This window comes from Rousettus aegyptiacus, unplaced genomic scaffold (assembly GCF_014176215.1).
Source record: "Rousettus aegyptiacus isolate mRouAeg1 unplaced genomic scaffold, mRouAeg1.p scaffold_m13_p_8, whole genome shotgun sequence".
NCBI lineage: Eukaryota > Metazoa > Chordata > Mammalia > Chiroptera > Pteropodidae > Rousettus > Rousettus aegyptiacus.
The window spans coordinates 27,349,979-27,366,498 of NW_023416311.1; the positions used below are offsets into that span (position 1 = coordinate 27,349,979).

General features: G+C 42.4%; 1 protein-coding gene across 1 annotated transcript; it reads right to left on the reverse strand.

Annotated features, from left to right (window-relative positions):
- Nucleotides 1-5,033: 5,033 nt before the first annotated feature.
- CCL26 (C-C motif chemokine ligand 26) lies at nt 5,034-8,603 on the reverse strand. The gene is made up of 3 exons (XM_016146480.2): nt 8,462-8,603; nt 8,261-8,375; nt 5,034-6,711 (listed from the first exon to the last, which is right to left on the reverse strand). The coding sequence occupies exons 1-3, from the start codon at nt 8,532-8,534 to the stop codon at nt 6,615-6,617; spliced, it is 285 nt and encodes a 94-aa protein (XP_016001966.1). The 5' UTR covers nt 8,535-8,603; the 3' UTR covers nt 5,034-6,614.
- Between the last annotated feature and the right edge of the window lie 7,917 nt (nt 8,604-16,520).

Genomic DNA, 16,520 nt, shown 5'->3' on the forward strand with positions numbered 1-16,520 from the left:
ATAATACATGTATACTGTTGTGTAAAAACCCCAGAACCAATCCAATGAAAAACCAAGCAGTAACCCGGAGAGAAAGAGAATTCAGATTTATTACGTGCGGTCCCAGAGGAGCTAGTGCTCTGAAGATCTGGGCAGTGTGCTTAGTAGTAACATTCCTTATATACAAGAATTTTACACAAGCCATTTGGTCAGTTTGAACTGGACCACTACAAACGGAGGGAGTTGTGCAGATTGCAAGTAGTAACATTGGAGAAGGGCAGGAGTTGCTAAGGGTAACCAGTGAACACAAACTGTTACAGGAAGTGGGATCTGCCAAGGTACAAGGTGCTACAAGGGCGGGGGGCGGGGGGGGCTGCTATGGGTACAAACAGTTACATTTACAAGTCTAGCAAAGTGGCAAGTGAGCTCTTTCATGAGCTCCTGTATACAGCAAGCATATTTATAGAAGCAGAACAAAGAGCCGATTAGCCTTTTGATGTAAATTCCTCAATTTTTCTCTTCAATGCCTCCTGTATACATAGGAGAGACTCAGGGAAACTCTACTGAGTTTTCACCAAAAGAGTGGAAGCCCTCACCTTAAATATCTTCAGCTGAAAAGTAAAGATGTTGGGGGAGTCAGTTAAGAAAGGTTACAGGAAAAACACAGTAAACAAGGGTCAGTCAAGTTGTTTTACAGATTTAAGTCTTTGCCTTCAGCATTGGTAAGAGTTTCAAGAGCGAAGGTCTTGCCCCTCTTCCTGGCAAGGCCAGGGAGACACCCTTACAAACGCATATTTTCCTTACGAATGTATGTGTTTTACAAAGAGTGACTTCTACTTGGTTTCCAAAGTTTCTCCCCTGTCTGCTGTTTCTCAAAATTAATTGGACTTAAATAAATCTTATGCCAAAGACACATATTTTGGGTGACAAATTCTGTTTCCTTACAGCTCCTAGACTACAAACCTGTACAGTATGTTGTTACCTTACTGACTTCTGTAGGCAATTGTGATAATGTAGGGAGGAGGCCAGAGAATTAAAATGTTAATCAAACCACAATCAGAGACTGCAATATGCTGATCAATCCCTGCAGCCAGGCGGGGAGGACACCTTCGGAACAAAGGAAGATTTCTGCTGAGACTGTTAAGGACCTATTCCCACACCAGTGAAGGGGAAACAGGAACTAAGAGTCATTCCCTATGGCTAAAACCATGGGGAACCTATGGATTAAAGGCTGGGAAGTGCCAGCCAGTGGGCCTTTAGCCCTACTTACTCTTCCCCTTCCTCACTGTACATCCATATCAAAGGAAATGGGAACTAAAGAATGACATATAAACTGAATTCCCTGAACACTCAGCATCCCTCTCAGTGCCTTTACTCTGTCCTTCTCACTGCCCCTACTCACTGCCTCTCCATGTCCCTCACTGTCCCTCTCACTCTCTGCCTCTGAGAGGAGACCACACTCTGTAGAGTGTTATCCCTTTTCTAATACCCTTTCATTTTGACTCTAACTTTGGTGTGTGTGTTGAATTCTTTCTACACTCTCCACCAAAAGACCCTCTTCTCTTGGTGCAGGGCTTGGTCTCCCCATCACTTGGGAAAATTTGCCCTGTCCTGTATCAGTAACACAATGGTATTTTTGTAATGTTTTGCAATATGATGTTACCATGGCTACAATGTTACTAGGCAATAAGAATTTTTCAGTTCAATTATAACCTTATAGGACTACAATCTTATATGAGGTGGTCAGTTGTTAATTGAAAAGTATTTATTAGTGCATGACTATATATAAATGTTAGTTATTTTGACTATCCTTATCCCATTGCACTGTAGAAATTGCACTATAATTACTTGTTGACATGTCAGCTCTCCATTTTACCATGAACTAGGAATTAGGAAAATTCTTCGCTACTTTTATGCCCCTTCCCCAGCACCTAGGAGAGTGTCTAGCACAGAGTAAATGAAAAGGAATAGTTGTTTAATGGATGAAAGAAGAAAGGAATGAACCAGGCGTTTGGACAAAGGTGTTCATTACTGCAATTGCCTCTCCCTTACCAAACCCTGCCCACCTTTTTGGACCCAGCCCTGGCCTCCTTCACAAAGCCTCACACAGCTGCTAGATCTGCAAATGCTGATCTTGTCCAAGTAAGATACGTCCAAACCTGCAGAGAATTTTTATAAGAGTTTATTTGAGCCAACAGGTGACATATGCCAGGGAGCAAGATCTCAAAATGTTCCAGAGAATAACAGTTTTGCAGTTTCTTTTATGCATTTGAAATTAAATAGGAAACAAGGAAGATAATATGAAGGTGGGAGGATAGTTACTCTCTCGAGAGTTAATACCCACTTCATACGTCTGGTATTTTAAAAGTGTGTTAGCCTAGATGCATGAGAACAAAGGAAGAGCTTGCTTAAGGCAAAGACAAAACTTTTACTAAGAAGTTATATGCTTGGGGCATGATTACCCACCAAGACCTGCATAGTTGGAAATTTATGACCAGATCGCCCTGTGAGGTTACTCTCCATAGAACCCCTTTTTTGTCCAAAATCTTTTTTTTTTTTTAGATTGCTCACAAGTATGCTTTTGTGCATTGAGGAAATTCAAGAGTTCTGAGGAACCCTGAACATCTATTTGAACCTTTTTGCTTTATGAATGAAGAAACTGAGGCCCAAGCAGATGGTATCTTCTCTCAAACACACACAGCTCCCTTGTCTTACAGGGAGTCTTAATTACTTGGTGTGTTTCATTGCTCCCCTTCCCTTTGAAGATTGAGCTAAGTCTTCCTTTTCTCATATCTCTCCCATGCCCTCCTCCTGCAGTGCCTGCAGGTCACTCTGGATCTCAGGTAGATAGATAAAGACTCCTGGAATGGACTTCTCTGTAAATTGGACAGTTAGGAGAGAAGCTAAGAGGAGTCCTTAAAAAATAATAGGAGACTATTGCCATCTGCTGGTGTGTATGTGAAACCACAGAGAAAAGTCTGTCTTGATGGTAAACCCATCACCACTGGGTTTGGTCTTGCAGGTTTATGTGTCTTGCTCTCTTCCTGTATGTAAACCACTCTGACTCTGAGTTGAGCCTGGGCAAAGAGTATCTGGCAAGATTTGTCTATGGAGGCATAGTTCACAAATGTTTGCTGAGTTCTTCATTTATGTAAAGATATTTAGACTCAAGGAACTTGCCGTCGGAAGAGAGCTAAGAGCTAAGCAAGTACCATAGAGGGAGAACAAAATATTCCAGAGTTCTTCAGAGGCAGGAGGAAGTTGCTGCTGTTTGGGAGAGCACAAGAAATCACTGAGACCCATGGAAAATATAACATCAACATTCTCATCAAATAGGACAGGCATATTGCCATTTGGGTTTAGTTTGGCAAGCAGTGTCTTGGCAGGGAGAGACTGGGAATAAAGAGGGGATGTTCCAGCAGAGGAAACAGCATTGAGGAGATGGAATGAAATTACCAGTTCAAGGCCTGAAGGGAGCTAGGGGTTGTCTCATTTTATTCTGAAAAGCATAGCATGGCCCAGGGGTTTGGTTGGGTGAGTGGTGGGCGATAGGCTAGAAAAGTAGGCTGGGGCCTGGCTCAGTGAAGCAGATGCTGTGAGTGCCCCACTCATACCCTCAGGACTCAACCATTGTGTCCCAGCCTGCCAGTATCTTCATTTCTTTGGGGGCTCTCTTTGGTGGGCCACTCTGCCCTCATATACAGCAGGTAGGAAGTGTACTCCTCCCTTGGTAAGCAGCTGTCAGCCCATGACTGACTGGAATTGGTATAAAAATACTGCTGCTTCCTCACCCCTTGATCCCTTGAGTCTTGTTTACTCTTAGACTTATGTTTGACTGTCATTTCCCAGAGGGCCCAACAAGATTAAACTCAGATGCCCGCTGTGGTAACTTGCCTGATAACACACCTGTATTGGCTGCCTTCCCTTCTCTGTCTCACTTCCACATATCCCATTGATGTCTTCTGAGGTCATTTCCTACACATGTTACATACACTCAAATTCTTATCTCAAGGCCTGTTCCTTCAGGGGGAACTCAATCTAAAACATCATGGAAGACCTGGAATGATAAGTTAAGAAGATTGGACTTCGAGCAATAAGTGCTTCCTTAATAGACATTATTTGCAATTAGTGTCTTATAAAGTATCATACTCTCCACATTCTCTCTTGTGGCTGTGGGATCTTCCAGCCAGTCTTAATTTAGCTAGGTACATGTTGCTATGCAGTGACACAGAAATACATGTATCCTAATCTCTGCCCTCATTTTGAAGACCCAGCCCAGCCTAGTGGCATGCTGCATTTCCCATCTACTATTGGTTACACTGAATTGAATTAAAATGAAATGACAACATGCGTGAGACACAGCTAAAGCAGTGCTAAGAGGATACTTATAGTACTAAATACTCACATTAGAAAAAAGACAAAGTCTCAAACCAATAAACTAAGCTTCTATCTCAAGATATTAGGAAAATAAAAGCAGAACTAGCCCAAAACAAACAAAAGGGAAATAATTATAAGGACCAGAAATCAACGAAATTTGAAAAGAGATAAACAGTAGAGAAAATCAACAAAACCAAAAGCTAATTCTTTGAAAAGGTCGATATGATTGACAAACTTTTAGCAAGAATGACAAAGGAAGAAAGAGAGAAGACACAAATTACAAAAATCAGGGATGAAATGCGGGACACCACCACAGACCTTGAGACTTCTAAAGGGACGTAAAGGAACACCTGGAACTCATCTACACACATGAACTCAACAACTCATATAAAGTAAGCCAATTCCCTTATCACAGCTCACTCAATGTAACAAAGATAATTTGAATAGCCAGATAACTATTAAGGAAATTTAGAACTCTCAAAAAGGGAATCTCCAGGCCCAGATGTTCTCAATAGAAAATTTTACCAACATTTCAAGAGGAATTAGTATCAATTCTATACAATCTCTTACAAAAAGTAGAATTGGAGGGAGCACTTCCCAATTAATTTTATTTAGAATTTCCCTGATACCAAAATCAAAGACAATACCAAAGTGTGTGTGTGTGTGTGTGTGTGTGTGTGAGAGAGAGAGAGAGAGAGAACACTACAGACCCATACATATATATTTCTCATGAATATAGATGCAGAAATCCTTAACAGAATCTTGCAAATAAAATTCAGCAAAACATAAAGAGAATTATACATTATGATATGTAAGGTTTATTCCAGGAATGCAAGACTGGCTCAATATTTGAAAATCGATCAATGTAATCCACCATATTAACAGACTAAAAAAGAAAAATTGCATAACCATATTGATGCAGAAAAGCAGTTCACAAAAGTGAAAACCCATTCATGATAAAAACTCTCAAAAATAGGAATAGAGGGAAATTTCCTCAACTTAACTTTTTAGAAGTCCCCCCTCCAAAAAAAAAACAAACCCCTAAAGCTCCCAAAACAACTGCAACTAACATCACACTTGATGGTGAAAGACTGCCTTCTCCCTGAGATTGGGAACAAAGCAAGGATGTTACTCAGCATAGAATTTGAAATTCTAGCTAGTGCAAGAAGGTAAAAAACACAAATAAAAGGCATACAGATCAAAAAGAAAGAAAAAAATGGCCCCTGTTTGCAGTCAACACAATTGTCTGCTTAGGAAATCTCAAGGAGTCTACCAAGTTCAATAAGGTCTCAGAAAACAAGATCAACATACAGAAATCAATTGCACCCACTTCATAGCATATACAAACATTAACTTAAAGGGGATCAAATACCTAAATGTAAGAGCTAAAACTATAAACCTCTTAGAGGAAAATATAAGCATAAATCTTCATGGCCTTGGACTAGGCAGTGGTTTTTTAGATATGAAGCTAAAAGCATGAGCAACCGAAGAAAAAATAAATTTGGCTTCATAAAAGTTAACAAATTATGTGCACTAAATGAGTATTATTAAGAAAGTGAAAAGATAAGCCACAGAATGGGAGAAAATAGTTACAAGTCATATATTTAATAAGAATCTAGTGTCCAGAACATATAAAGGCCTCTTATAACTCAACAATGAAAAGATAAAGATCAAAAAATTTGAGTAGACATTTCTCCAAAGAAGGTATACAAATGCAATAAGTACACGAAAAAAGGTCAACATCATTAGTTATAAGGAATACACAAATCAAAACCACAATAAGACACCATTTCATGTCTTACTAGTGATTAGATAACCACTAGTTATCCATTTAATTATTAGATAACCACTCAAGATATATTATGTAAGCACTTAAATTATTTTTATGTAATGCGAATAAAAAGAATTTTGCGTGTTGAAAATGTACCATTATGCATTTTTTTTTTTTTAGGCCATCGTTTGCAGAATATAAAATTACCTTCGGATTCACCGCCACTGCCCCTCCCTGCACCACTACTACTAGCTGTGATGGAGGCCGAGGGAGCCCTCAGTTTCTTTGAAGAAAACTCAGGTTTATTGAATAAGAATGTTTGTGAGCAAGTCAAATTTTTATTTTAAAAAAACAGTTATTAAAGAAAACTCTGGAGGAAAATACCGTTTCCTCCCTATCTGGCCCATAAAACCTTCTGTCTAGGCTCCGCCAAGGACAGCAGGACCAAGAGCAGAGTCCAGGTGTCCTTGGGCTGCAAATTCAGCAGTCACAATTGTTGCCGAGATCTCAGTAGAGAAATGTAGCTTTGCACCCATTTTTCCTTCGGCCGAGCACAGACTTTCCGGCCCCTTTTGGTAGTGAATCTGTGGAAATGAGACGCTGACAGTCAATACCGAGCCTTGCCTTCCGGAAAGTGATGGAAAGGGAGGGGCAGCCCCCTGATGATTTGACTTCTCACCTTGCTGCACCCCTGTCACACTGTCCCTGCTCCGTCTTCTGGTCCTTAACCTCCCTCTTCACCAATACCCTGCTTTCTGCTGGAAACCACACTTCTGGGTCTGCCTCCCCCAGTAAACACTGTCCAACAGCTCTAGTCTGTACCGCACCTATTAACATAACAGTTTTGTTGAGATATAATTCACACGCCCTATGATTCACCCATTTAAAGTGTATAATTATAATTCAGTTTTGAGTATATCCATAGATGATGCAACCATCGCCACTATCGATTTTAGAACATTTGCATCACCCCCCAAAAAGGAACATCATAGGTATTGTGCCACATAATTCTCAATCATGTTATTATGGTTCGTTTGCCCCAATTTCTGCATTCCTAATGTATAATTCCTGATTCCTACTGTGAGAGCGGTGGGGGTGGGGGTGAGGGTGGGGGGAGCAGTTGGAAGGCTGGGAGAATGGGATGAAGGGTTAAAGAAGTACAAATTAGCAGTTGATAGATGGCCCGGGATGGGGCGCATGGCATAGGGAATGCAGTAAGCATTAATGTAATGACTAGGTGGAGAGCCAGAGGAGAAAAAGAATAATGAGGGGGATTGTTTTATAAACTATATAAATGTCTAACCAACGTACTATATACTTGAAACTAACAATAAAATTAAATTTGAAAAAAAAAAAATCAGGTGCAAGAAGGGCTCTCTGACTTCCCCCTTTCTTCCTAGAAGCAGGAGAGAAAACTTTCTGGTAAAAGAGGGCCCTCCTTCTGCCAGGAGGAAAGAAGCATTTTTATTACCAAGGATAGGGAGTCAAGGCCAAGAGAAGTTTGTAGAAACAGACCTTGCTAAAATAACTCGTATCGTCCTTTAGCCCCCTAGTAGACTTTTTAGTTATTTTTCCACAATTGCCTTTTTTTGTTCAACCTAGTATAAATACATTTAAGTGTTGCCACTTTTTTCGGTCTTTATCTTCCTATGAGGACTCCCATGTGAGTGTAAAAATCTGTGTGCTTTTCTCTTGTTCATCTGTCTGTGTTAATTTAATTCTCAGGCCCAGCCTAAGAGGGTAGAGATAAATCTTTGCCTCCCTCACAGCGGCAAGCTCCCTCCTCATCTCTCTCTGCCGGCCCCTTCAAGCACCCATCACAACTGTGATTATTTTGTGCAAATGTCTTTTAATGCCCCATTTCTTATGCTAGATGTAAGCTCTATAAGGGCCATCTTGTTTTCTCTTTTATACTCAGCACTTAGCACAGTGCCTGGCATGTGCCTGGCACATGGTATGGAAGTTAGAAAACCAAAGTTCAAAATCATACTTGTTAGTGGCAGAGGTAGGGTGACAACTCAAGTTACCATGTTCCCATCCTGAGGCTTATCCTGGCCCTGTGGGGGCCTGCCCAGCACCCACACAATTACACGGCTGGTAGGGACCCTAAATGCCCAAATGATAAACACTTACATCACAGCTTGCTGGGAGCAGCTGTTCCTGGTGAATTCATAGGTTTGCACCCACTGCCAGGGAAGAGTCCTGTGGGTGAACTGTAAGCAGCAGAACTTAGCCACATTACTGCCACCTGAAAAACAGAGAAGAAGGGGCTTAGAGACACTGCTTTGCTTTCACTCCCAGTGATCGCAGGAAGGGAGTAGGGCAGCTACGTACGTGTGGCAGCTTCGAGGTGGATACTCAGGATGAAAACCAGAAGAATAGGGGGGGCCATGGGAAAACTCTTCATGGTGCTGCAAGCTGAGCCCTTCACAGCTTTCTCCCCAATTCCTTCTGTCCTAACCAGACCCCCTTTTATGGAGCTGAGTGGTTCCTGAAGATAATTCCTGATAATTTTGTGGTTGAGAACTTTGACACTGCTGTGAAGGAGCAAAAATAATCTGGGGGCAAGGGAGGAGCCAGCACACAATTGAGAGCCTGTGCCCGGTGTTATTTCAACACTTTCTGGGTTGAAAAGCTAACATGGAGGAAATGAAATAATAATTCCAGCGAACTGCCCTAAAGCCCTTATAACACAATTAGGTTATTTCAGATAAATTTCTCACTCTTGGCCAAAGCTTTTATTGCTTTCAAAATATTGCTTATTTCTTTCTAATATTGTTTATCTGGGGGGGGGGCAGGGGAGAGGGAGACGAGTTGGGAGAGAAACTCAGGAATCTGTATTTTAGCTAGGTTTGGAACTGGAAACTTGAATTCTAGAAAGGGACAGTGTGACTCCTGCCAGGAAAGTCTTAAAAAGGGGTAGGTGGGGCTTTCAGATCTGTGTTTCATGACTATGCTGTCATTCCCACCCCCTGATATGACCCTGGGCTTTAGAAATTTGAATTTAAGTTAAAAAAATAAAGAAAAAGAAAAGGCCACCAGGACTGTTCTGAGTGACAAGGAACTAACTCACTGTTGAATTCGTCTCGCCCTAGGACAGCTTTGACTATGTGCAACAAAATTCTTCTAAGTTCTTTTTAAATTTGGCTAAAATCTATACTTTCATTGCTTCTACTTACAGACCCAGTTGTATGCAAAAATGTCTAATTTCTCTTCTCTTTTTGTGGAAGATGAGGAAATTGAGGTTTTGGCAGGTTTGAAGACTGTTGTTTAAGTTTAGGTTTCCCTAGAACAAGCCCTGAGACAAGGATTCCGATGCAAGCAATTCATGAGGGAGATGATTCCGGAAGACACCAGTAGAGGAGAGGGCAAGTGAGAAGGGGAAGGGCAGGTGCCAGTACAAGGAGGGTTATTGAGCAGGTTACTGCCACCAGCAGCTAAAGCTTGGTTCCACTGTGGGATTCTGGGAGCTGGTGCAGAACCAGCCTGAGTCAACCCCCCCCTTAAGGTGAGGAAACTGGGACATTAACCTCCCCAGGTCTCTGCGTGGCATTGGTAGAGGGCTGTGTCCCACACTCCTGGCTTGTCCTCTGAGCAGGCTCAACCCTCTCCTGATCAGGGAAAAGGCCCTCAGACTGAGTCTATGGTGTCCTCAATGAGCAGTCTTTGGTTTGGCTCCCAGAAGGGAACGCTGAGAGGATATGGATGGGGCTCTAATAGCACCTGCTACAGCCATTATATTTGCCCTTGAATGTTCTTTTCTTGAGGCTGAACTACCCTACAACTTTAATTTGCCCCACACCATCCTACCAGCCACCTGACACACTGGTTTTGACTTTAATAAACAGCTACCGGAGACCCAAATGTTTCATAAATGGGATACATAAACACTAACTATAAGGGTTTGGTAAATAGTTGATAGGTAGGACAATATTAAACGTTGGAAATTTATTCATTAGAAGACAAGTGAAAGGCAATCTGCAGGTTGGGAGATTTTTGCAACACATCTGTACTGGGTTGAATAGTGTCCCCCACTGTGCCCCACTCCCAATTCACGACAACCCAGAACTTCAGATTCTGGCCTTCTTTGGAAAATAGGGATTTGGCTGTAATTAAGAGGAAGTCATACTGGATTAGGATATTGTAACTTATAATAAGAAATATATATTTGGTCTACATGCCCTGGTGCACAGCTCCTAACCCTTGTAATTTTCTGAGTGGTAAGAGCAATGGGAGCATCTTTTGTTATAATCTTTGGTCCTTTATCCTCAGTTCTTTAAATAGCTCCAAAGCAATAAAGGCGAAAGGAGTATCTTGTTAAACATAATAAGCCCATTTCAACTACACCTGTTTGTATTAATCATGGAAATTTTGGAAAACCCCTAGGTAACTACAGAATGAGAGCTGGTTGCCAGGGGACTCTTGTGATTAGAAGGTTGGAACTTTTCATCCTGACCCCCCCACCTCCAGGGAGAGAAGAGGGGCTAGAGGTTGAATTATTCTAGTCAATCCTGCCTATACAATGAAGCCCCCATAAAAATCTCCAAAGAACAGAGTTCAGAGAACTTCTGGGTTGGTGAACACATGGAGGTGTTGGGAGGGTGGTGTTCCTAGAGAGGATATGGAAACTTGGTGTCTCTCCCCACTTCTTGCCCTGTGTGTCTCTTTTATTTGTTCCTGTTGATCGGCCGGAGGAGACGAGAATGAGGGTGAGATTGAGCCAAAGCGAAGTATAAAACAGGCTTTATTAGGGTCTGTGGGCGAGGTTTACTGGTCCCAAGGAAAGGGGCCAGAGAAGTGGCGCGTGTCTGGGGTATAAGCACGGTTTTTAAAGGTTTTGACCCAAGATGACGGTGGGGTTACAGGGCGGGGACTTTTCCGTTTGGCTGATCTCGCCGCCGGGGGAGGCCTCCGCTGTAACTTTGGTCGTGAGCCGTCGACTATCTTAGATATTGAGCCACCTTCCCGCTGGCGTAATGGCGCCCATGAGCAGCCGAACACCTGTGTCATACCCTTTATAATAAACTGGTAACCTAGTAAGTACTTAGTTTTCCTGAGTTCTGTGATCCAGCAAATTATTGATCTTGAGGAGGGGATCGTGGGAACCTCTGATCTATAGTAGTTCGGTTAGAAGCAGAGGTGACAATCTGGGCTTGCAATTGGCATCTGAAGTGGGGGCAGTTTTGTGGGACTGAGCCTTTAGTCTGTGGAATGAGACGTTATCTCCAGGCAGATAGTGTCTTGAACTGAGATAAATTGTAGGTTAGTCAGCTGGAGTGTGAGAATTGTTTGATGTGGGGAAAACCCTCCCTTATCTAGTGTCAGAAGTGAAGTATTGAGAGTAGAGTGTTGTAGTAAGTAGACAAAAAACAGAAGAGTTTTCCCTTTTTAACTCTAAATCCAATGACTAGTGTCCTTATAAGGAGGCGATGTGAAGAGACAGAGAGATAGGAAAGAAGCTCATGCAAGGACGGAAGCAGAGATTGGAACGAAGCATCTACATATATGCTAAGGAGCGCCAAGGGTGGCTGTGGGACCCACCAGAAGGTAGAAAGAAGCAAGGGAGGGTTCTTCCCTAAGGCCTTTAGAGGGAGCAGAGCCCTGCCAACACCTTGACTTCAGACTTCTAGCCTCTGGAACCAGGACAGAATAAATTTCTGTTGTTTTTAAGCCACCTGTTTGTGGTAATGTGTTAAGTTCTAAGAAGCTAATACGACAGGTATCTGTAAAAGAGCTAAAATTCTGAATATACAAAGAACATTATAACAAGAAAAAGACAACACAATAGTAAAATGGCTTGAATTTTACGAAAGAGGAAATACAAATGATGCGTGAAAAGTGACTTCCTTATATTAGCCATCAGAGGAACGCAAACTTAAACCACAATGCGATACTACTCCCTCACCCACCAGAATGGCTAAAATGAGAAAGATGGAAAATACCAAGTGTAAGTGAGGACATAGTTCACTGGAAGTTCATATACTGACGGCGGGAGTGGAAAACTATTGACGGTATTAACTGAAGCTGAACATATACATACTTTATAATCCAGCAATTCCACTCCTAGGTACATACCTAATAGAGATGTGTACATATGTTTACCAAAAGCCATTGTCTGTAATAGCCCAAAACTGGAAACTACCCAATATCCATCAACAGTAGAATGGAAAATAAATTGTGGCTTATTAACATAGTACAATACCATACAACAATGAGAATGAACTATAATTACACATAACCATGTAGATGTATTTCTTCTAATGCTGTGGAAAAGAAGCCAGAGAAATATTGTAGGTTGCCATAAGTATAAAGTAACAAATGAGCGAAACTGACCTGTAATGATGAAAGTCAAAACAGTGGTTATCCTCCGGGGATAGCAACTAGAAAGGAGCCCCAAAGGGGAGCTCCAGGAAACTTGTTCCTTGATATAAGTGCTGGTGCACCCATTACCCCTCCTGAAAATTCATTGAGCTATACTCTTAGGAATTGCATACTTTTTGCATATTATATCTCAATAAATTAGTGAAGGAGAAGGAAGTAATCTGGCAAATAAAACAAAACAAATAACTCTGCAGTTAAATAAATATTTTCTTGGAGCCATAACCTTCCCATTTCCCTTTCATCTTCCTCTCTCCTTTGTATTCAGAAAATTTCTCATTTCAAGGAAAATCTCTGGCTGACCATCATGTCGGCCCACATCTGGTTTGCAGTTTCTGCTCCCTCCTTTCAAACCCCATCTCTTCCCAACCTGGCAGAGCTCCTACCAGCTTCCAGACTGTCCAGAGTTAGCCTTTACTACCATAGTCCCTGGGGTCTGGACGTAAGACCTCTTCTCAGCTTAAATAATTATATCTTCAAAAGCCCTATTTCCAGATAAGGTCACGTTTTGAGGTTCCAGGTGAACATGACTATTTATGACTCGTCTCAGATCTATTACAAAATCTCCCACTCTGCAGATTGCTTTTCCACTCTTTCTAGTATCTTCTAATGAATATAAGTTTCAAATTTTAATGTAGTTCAGTTTATCAACTGTCTCCTTCTATGGTTAGTAATTATTGCATTTATGAGATATTTGGGACCCTTCAGCTAAGGAGCATGTCTATAAATATGCTTCTACTAAAACTCCTCCTTGGTTTTTGCGCACCAGGACCCTCTGGTCAGGGCCTGGAGCGTGTCTTTAATGTCAGCCCTAGACTGGTGGCCTTGGATCCTGCTCTGTTCCCGCCAGCCACTTCTCTACGGTTGAAGCCCCTGACCCCTACCCTCCAGCCTGCTGGCTGGACTCCTACCATGTATGTATGGATCTCTCAGAACCCTATGTCCCATATGATCTCCAAACTCTGGATTGTCATTTACATTTTTCACTGCTATGGACACTCTTCCAGAGTTGGGCCTGCTGGTCTTCTGTTGTCAAGGGCACTGGGCTCAGCCAGCCTGGCTTGTCTTTCTAGGCCCACCTTCCTTAGCTGAGTTGCTTCTCCCCACCCCCATTCCCCTCATATGGGTCGAATTATATTCCCCCAAAATTCATATGTTGAAGCCCTAACCCCCAATGTGACTATATTTGGAAATAGGGTCTTTAAAGAGGTCATTAAGGTTAGGGGTGGGCGTGACCCAATAGGACTGGTGTCCTTATAAGAAGAGGAAGAGACAGCAGGGATGTACATGCACAGGTAAAAGGCCATGTGAGGACACAGAGAGAAGGCAGACATTTTTAAGGCAAAGAGAGAGGACTCAGGAGAAACCAACCATATGGGCATCTTGATCTTGGACTTAAAGAACTTAAAGAAAGGACTTAAAGAAAATATATTCCTGTTGTTTAAGCCACACAGTCTGTGGTACTTGATTACGGCAACCCTAGCTGACTAATACAAACTTACACTCTGGTGAGTGGGCTTCTCCCGTCCTCCCTGGTATCCAGCATTGCGCTTTCCCAGAAGCAGATACTGAGACAAGGATTTGAGTGCAAACAATATATTTGGGAGGAGGTAGAAGAAAATATCAGCAGAGGGGTGAGAGAAGGAAAGGCAGCCAATAAAAAAAAGGTGCCCTATCAAACAGTTTAACACACTGTGAACATCTGGAGCTCAATCCTGCTGAAGATCTCTAGACATGGACCAGAGTCGCTGCAACTGAGGGCAAAGAAGCCAGGGAATTCATCCTCCACCTCCCATCACCACTGGCTGAGGGCACTTGGACCTGACCTGTGTGTGGGTCAAGAACGAGCCCTCAGGTGGAGGATCTCAAGTGCATGTGGATAAAAGATAGAGGGAACAGTGAGAACAGAGAGGTGAGGGCTGAGTGGATATGGACTGGGCCCCACCAGGGCTTGCTACATGTGGACTTGTGGGTTGGGACAGAATATGCTTTGGCTTGGGCCAGACGCCCCATTCTGTGTCTGTGAAGACCCCACTCTCTGGGCCTATGACCTATGTCACCTGCTTGGGGAAGCTTTCCTCTAACCTCCCTTCCAAGCAGGATTGAGTGACCCTTCTCTGCTCCCAAACGACGCTGTGCAGTGTTGAATCACAGAGAGCCCCATCATCACTTTTTCACACTTATTAACTTCCTTCCTGGAAGGTGAGTTTTTTCATTCATTTTTTCACTGACTCATTGATTCAACAAATTTGTGTATGCATGTGCGTGTGCTCTCTGCATTGCTCTAGATGCTGAGATCAAGAGGTAAATATGATGGATGTGGTCCTTGCTGTTATGGAGTGTATATTCTACTAGAGGGAATTGACATCAAGCAGAAAAATGATTACCCAATAAATTATTAATTATACCTGGGGTGCGTGCTTTGGTAGAGAAGCACAGGGAGCTTTGAGAATGTATACTGAGGGAAACTGAATGAGGCTGGGGATCAGAAAAGTCTTCCTTTAAAGAAAGTGACCTTTGCACTTAGCCTTGAAGAACAAGGTCCTAGTTATTCTCCATTTACATGTACCCACACACATACACACACACATGCTCACTGCCCCTGCAATTCATCATTCTCTACCCTCCTTTGCCCTCATCAGTGCTAGGAAGATGACCTCCTTGGACAGCATCTTCAAGCTTCCTGATCCTCTGGCTGCCTCCTGGGTACTGCTCATCCTGCTCCCTCCCTGCCTGGCCATAGCTCTTGCAGTGGCCTATGTATCTCCGTGGACTCAGCTCCTGTGGGGTGATCCCTTGGTCTCAGCTATAGCTCTCTGGGCTCTGTAATATTATTCTTCCTCATGCCCCTCATGCCTCAAGATGGTAACGTCTTTCTGCTTCTGCTAGTCTTTGGGTGCCCCGCCACCCCTGTGTTCTCTTGAACACTGCTGCAGACCCCTGTACTCACTCCTTTCATTAAAGTCTCTTTCTCTAGACACTTTGCATTTACCATGTGTTTCCTTCTGAGACCATGACCAAAGACAACTGGACTAATAGTGATACAAGATATCACTTGTAAAATTCTTTTTTTTTTTTTTAACCGCCTACAGCACCTGGTCTTCCTAGGTGGTCTCCCATCCAATACTAACCAGGCCTGACCCTGCTTAACTTCCCAGATGTAAAATTCTTAATCTTTTAGCAGGAATTGAAAAGGGACATCTCTTGCAGAGTTCTTAATCTTTTTAGTAAACCTAGTTAAATTTTCTTCCCTCTTTTCTTTAGGAAAAAGGCCCTCTCCCTCAAATCCTGATAACTGCCCAACACTGGTGACTCAGATCCTCTGGCTTTTGATAAGGGTCATCTGTCCATTATTAGCAGAAATAGTATTAGGCCAGACAGGGCCCTCAGAGTCTGAGAAGGGAGGGGACTTTAGGCCAAAGTCTTCTTTACTCTTTAAGAAATATATTAACCAAGCCTGTTTACCTTTACTCACTTAATAGGCAAATCAATAATAGAAATAAATAGATGAATGATTTAAATAACAAGTTCGTATCTTCTTTTTCTTGTGGGAGGCAGCACTTCAGCGTGAAACCCAAGACCCTGCCCTGACTAAGGCAGAAAGCAAAACAACTCCATGGAATCCCAATAGGCAGGGACTATGACCCTTCTCAGCAGGAAGCAGATACAGAAGAAGAGACCTCCCATCCCTCAACATCCATACTACTAATAAGGGGGTTCATGGCTCTTAGAAAAGAGCTAGGTAGGAAAGTTTGGGAGTTTCAGGCCTGCCTGCAAAGATACTGAGGTCATTCTATCCTAGAAGGAGTCCGCCCTAATCAGCCCACAATTAAGCAAGCCAGAAGGCATTTTTAGGCTAAAAGTAACTCATAGAAAGAAACAAGTGAGCAGAGAATTAGGTACCAGTTTAAGCCAATCACTTACCCCTGCACAATGAAGACCCAACGACTTTCAACTCACCTGAGCCTCATTATACCATCATTATAATATGATGCATATGCCCAGAAATTCATTA

Bases quoted from the DNA above. Each gene is read 5' to 3' on its own strand.
- CCL26 (XM_016146480.2), bottom strand. From the start codon at position 8,534: ATGAAGAGTTTTCCCATGGCCCCCCCTATTCTTCTGGTTTTCATCCTG. The intron at 8,376-8,461 runs GTACGTAGCTGC...TCTGTTTTTCAG, and splicing joins CCACCTCGAAGCTGCCACAC to GTGGCAGTAATGTGGCTAAG. The intron at 6,712-8,260 runs GTAAGTGTTTAT...TCATTTCCACAG, and splicing joins TGCTCCCAGCAAGCTGTGAT to ATTCACTACCAAAAGGGGCC.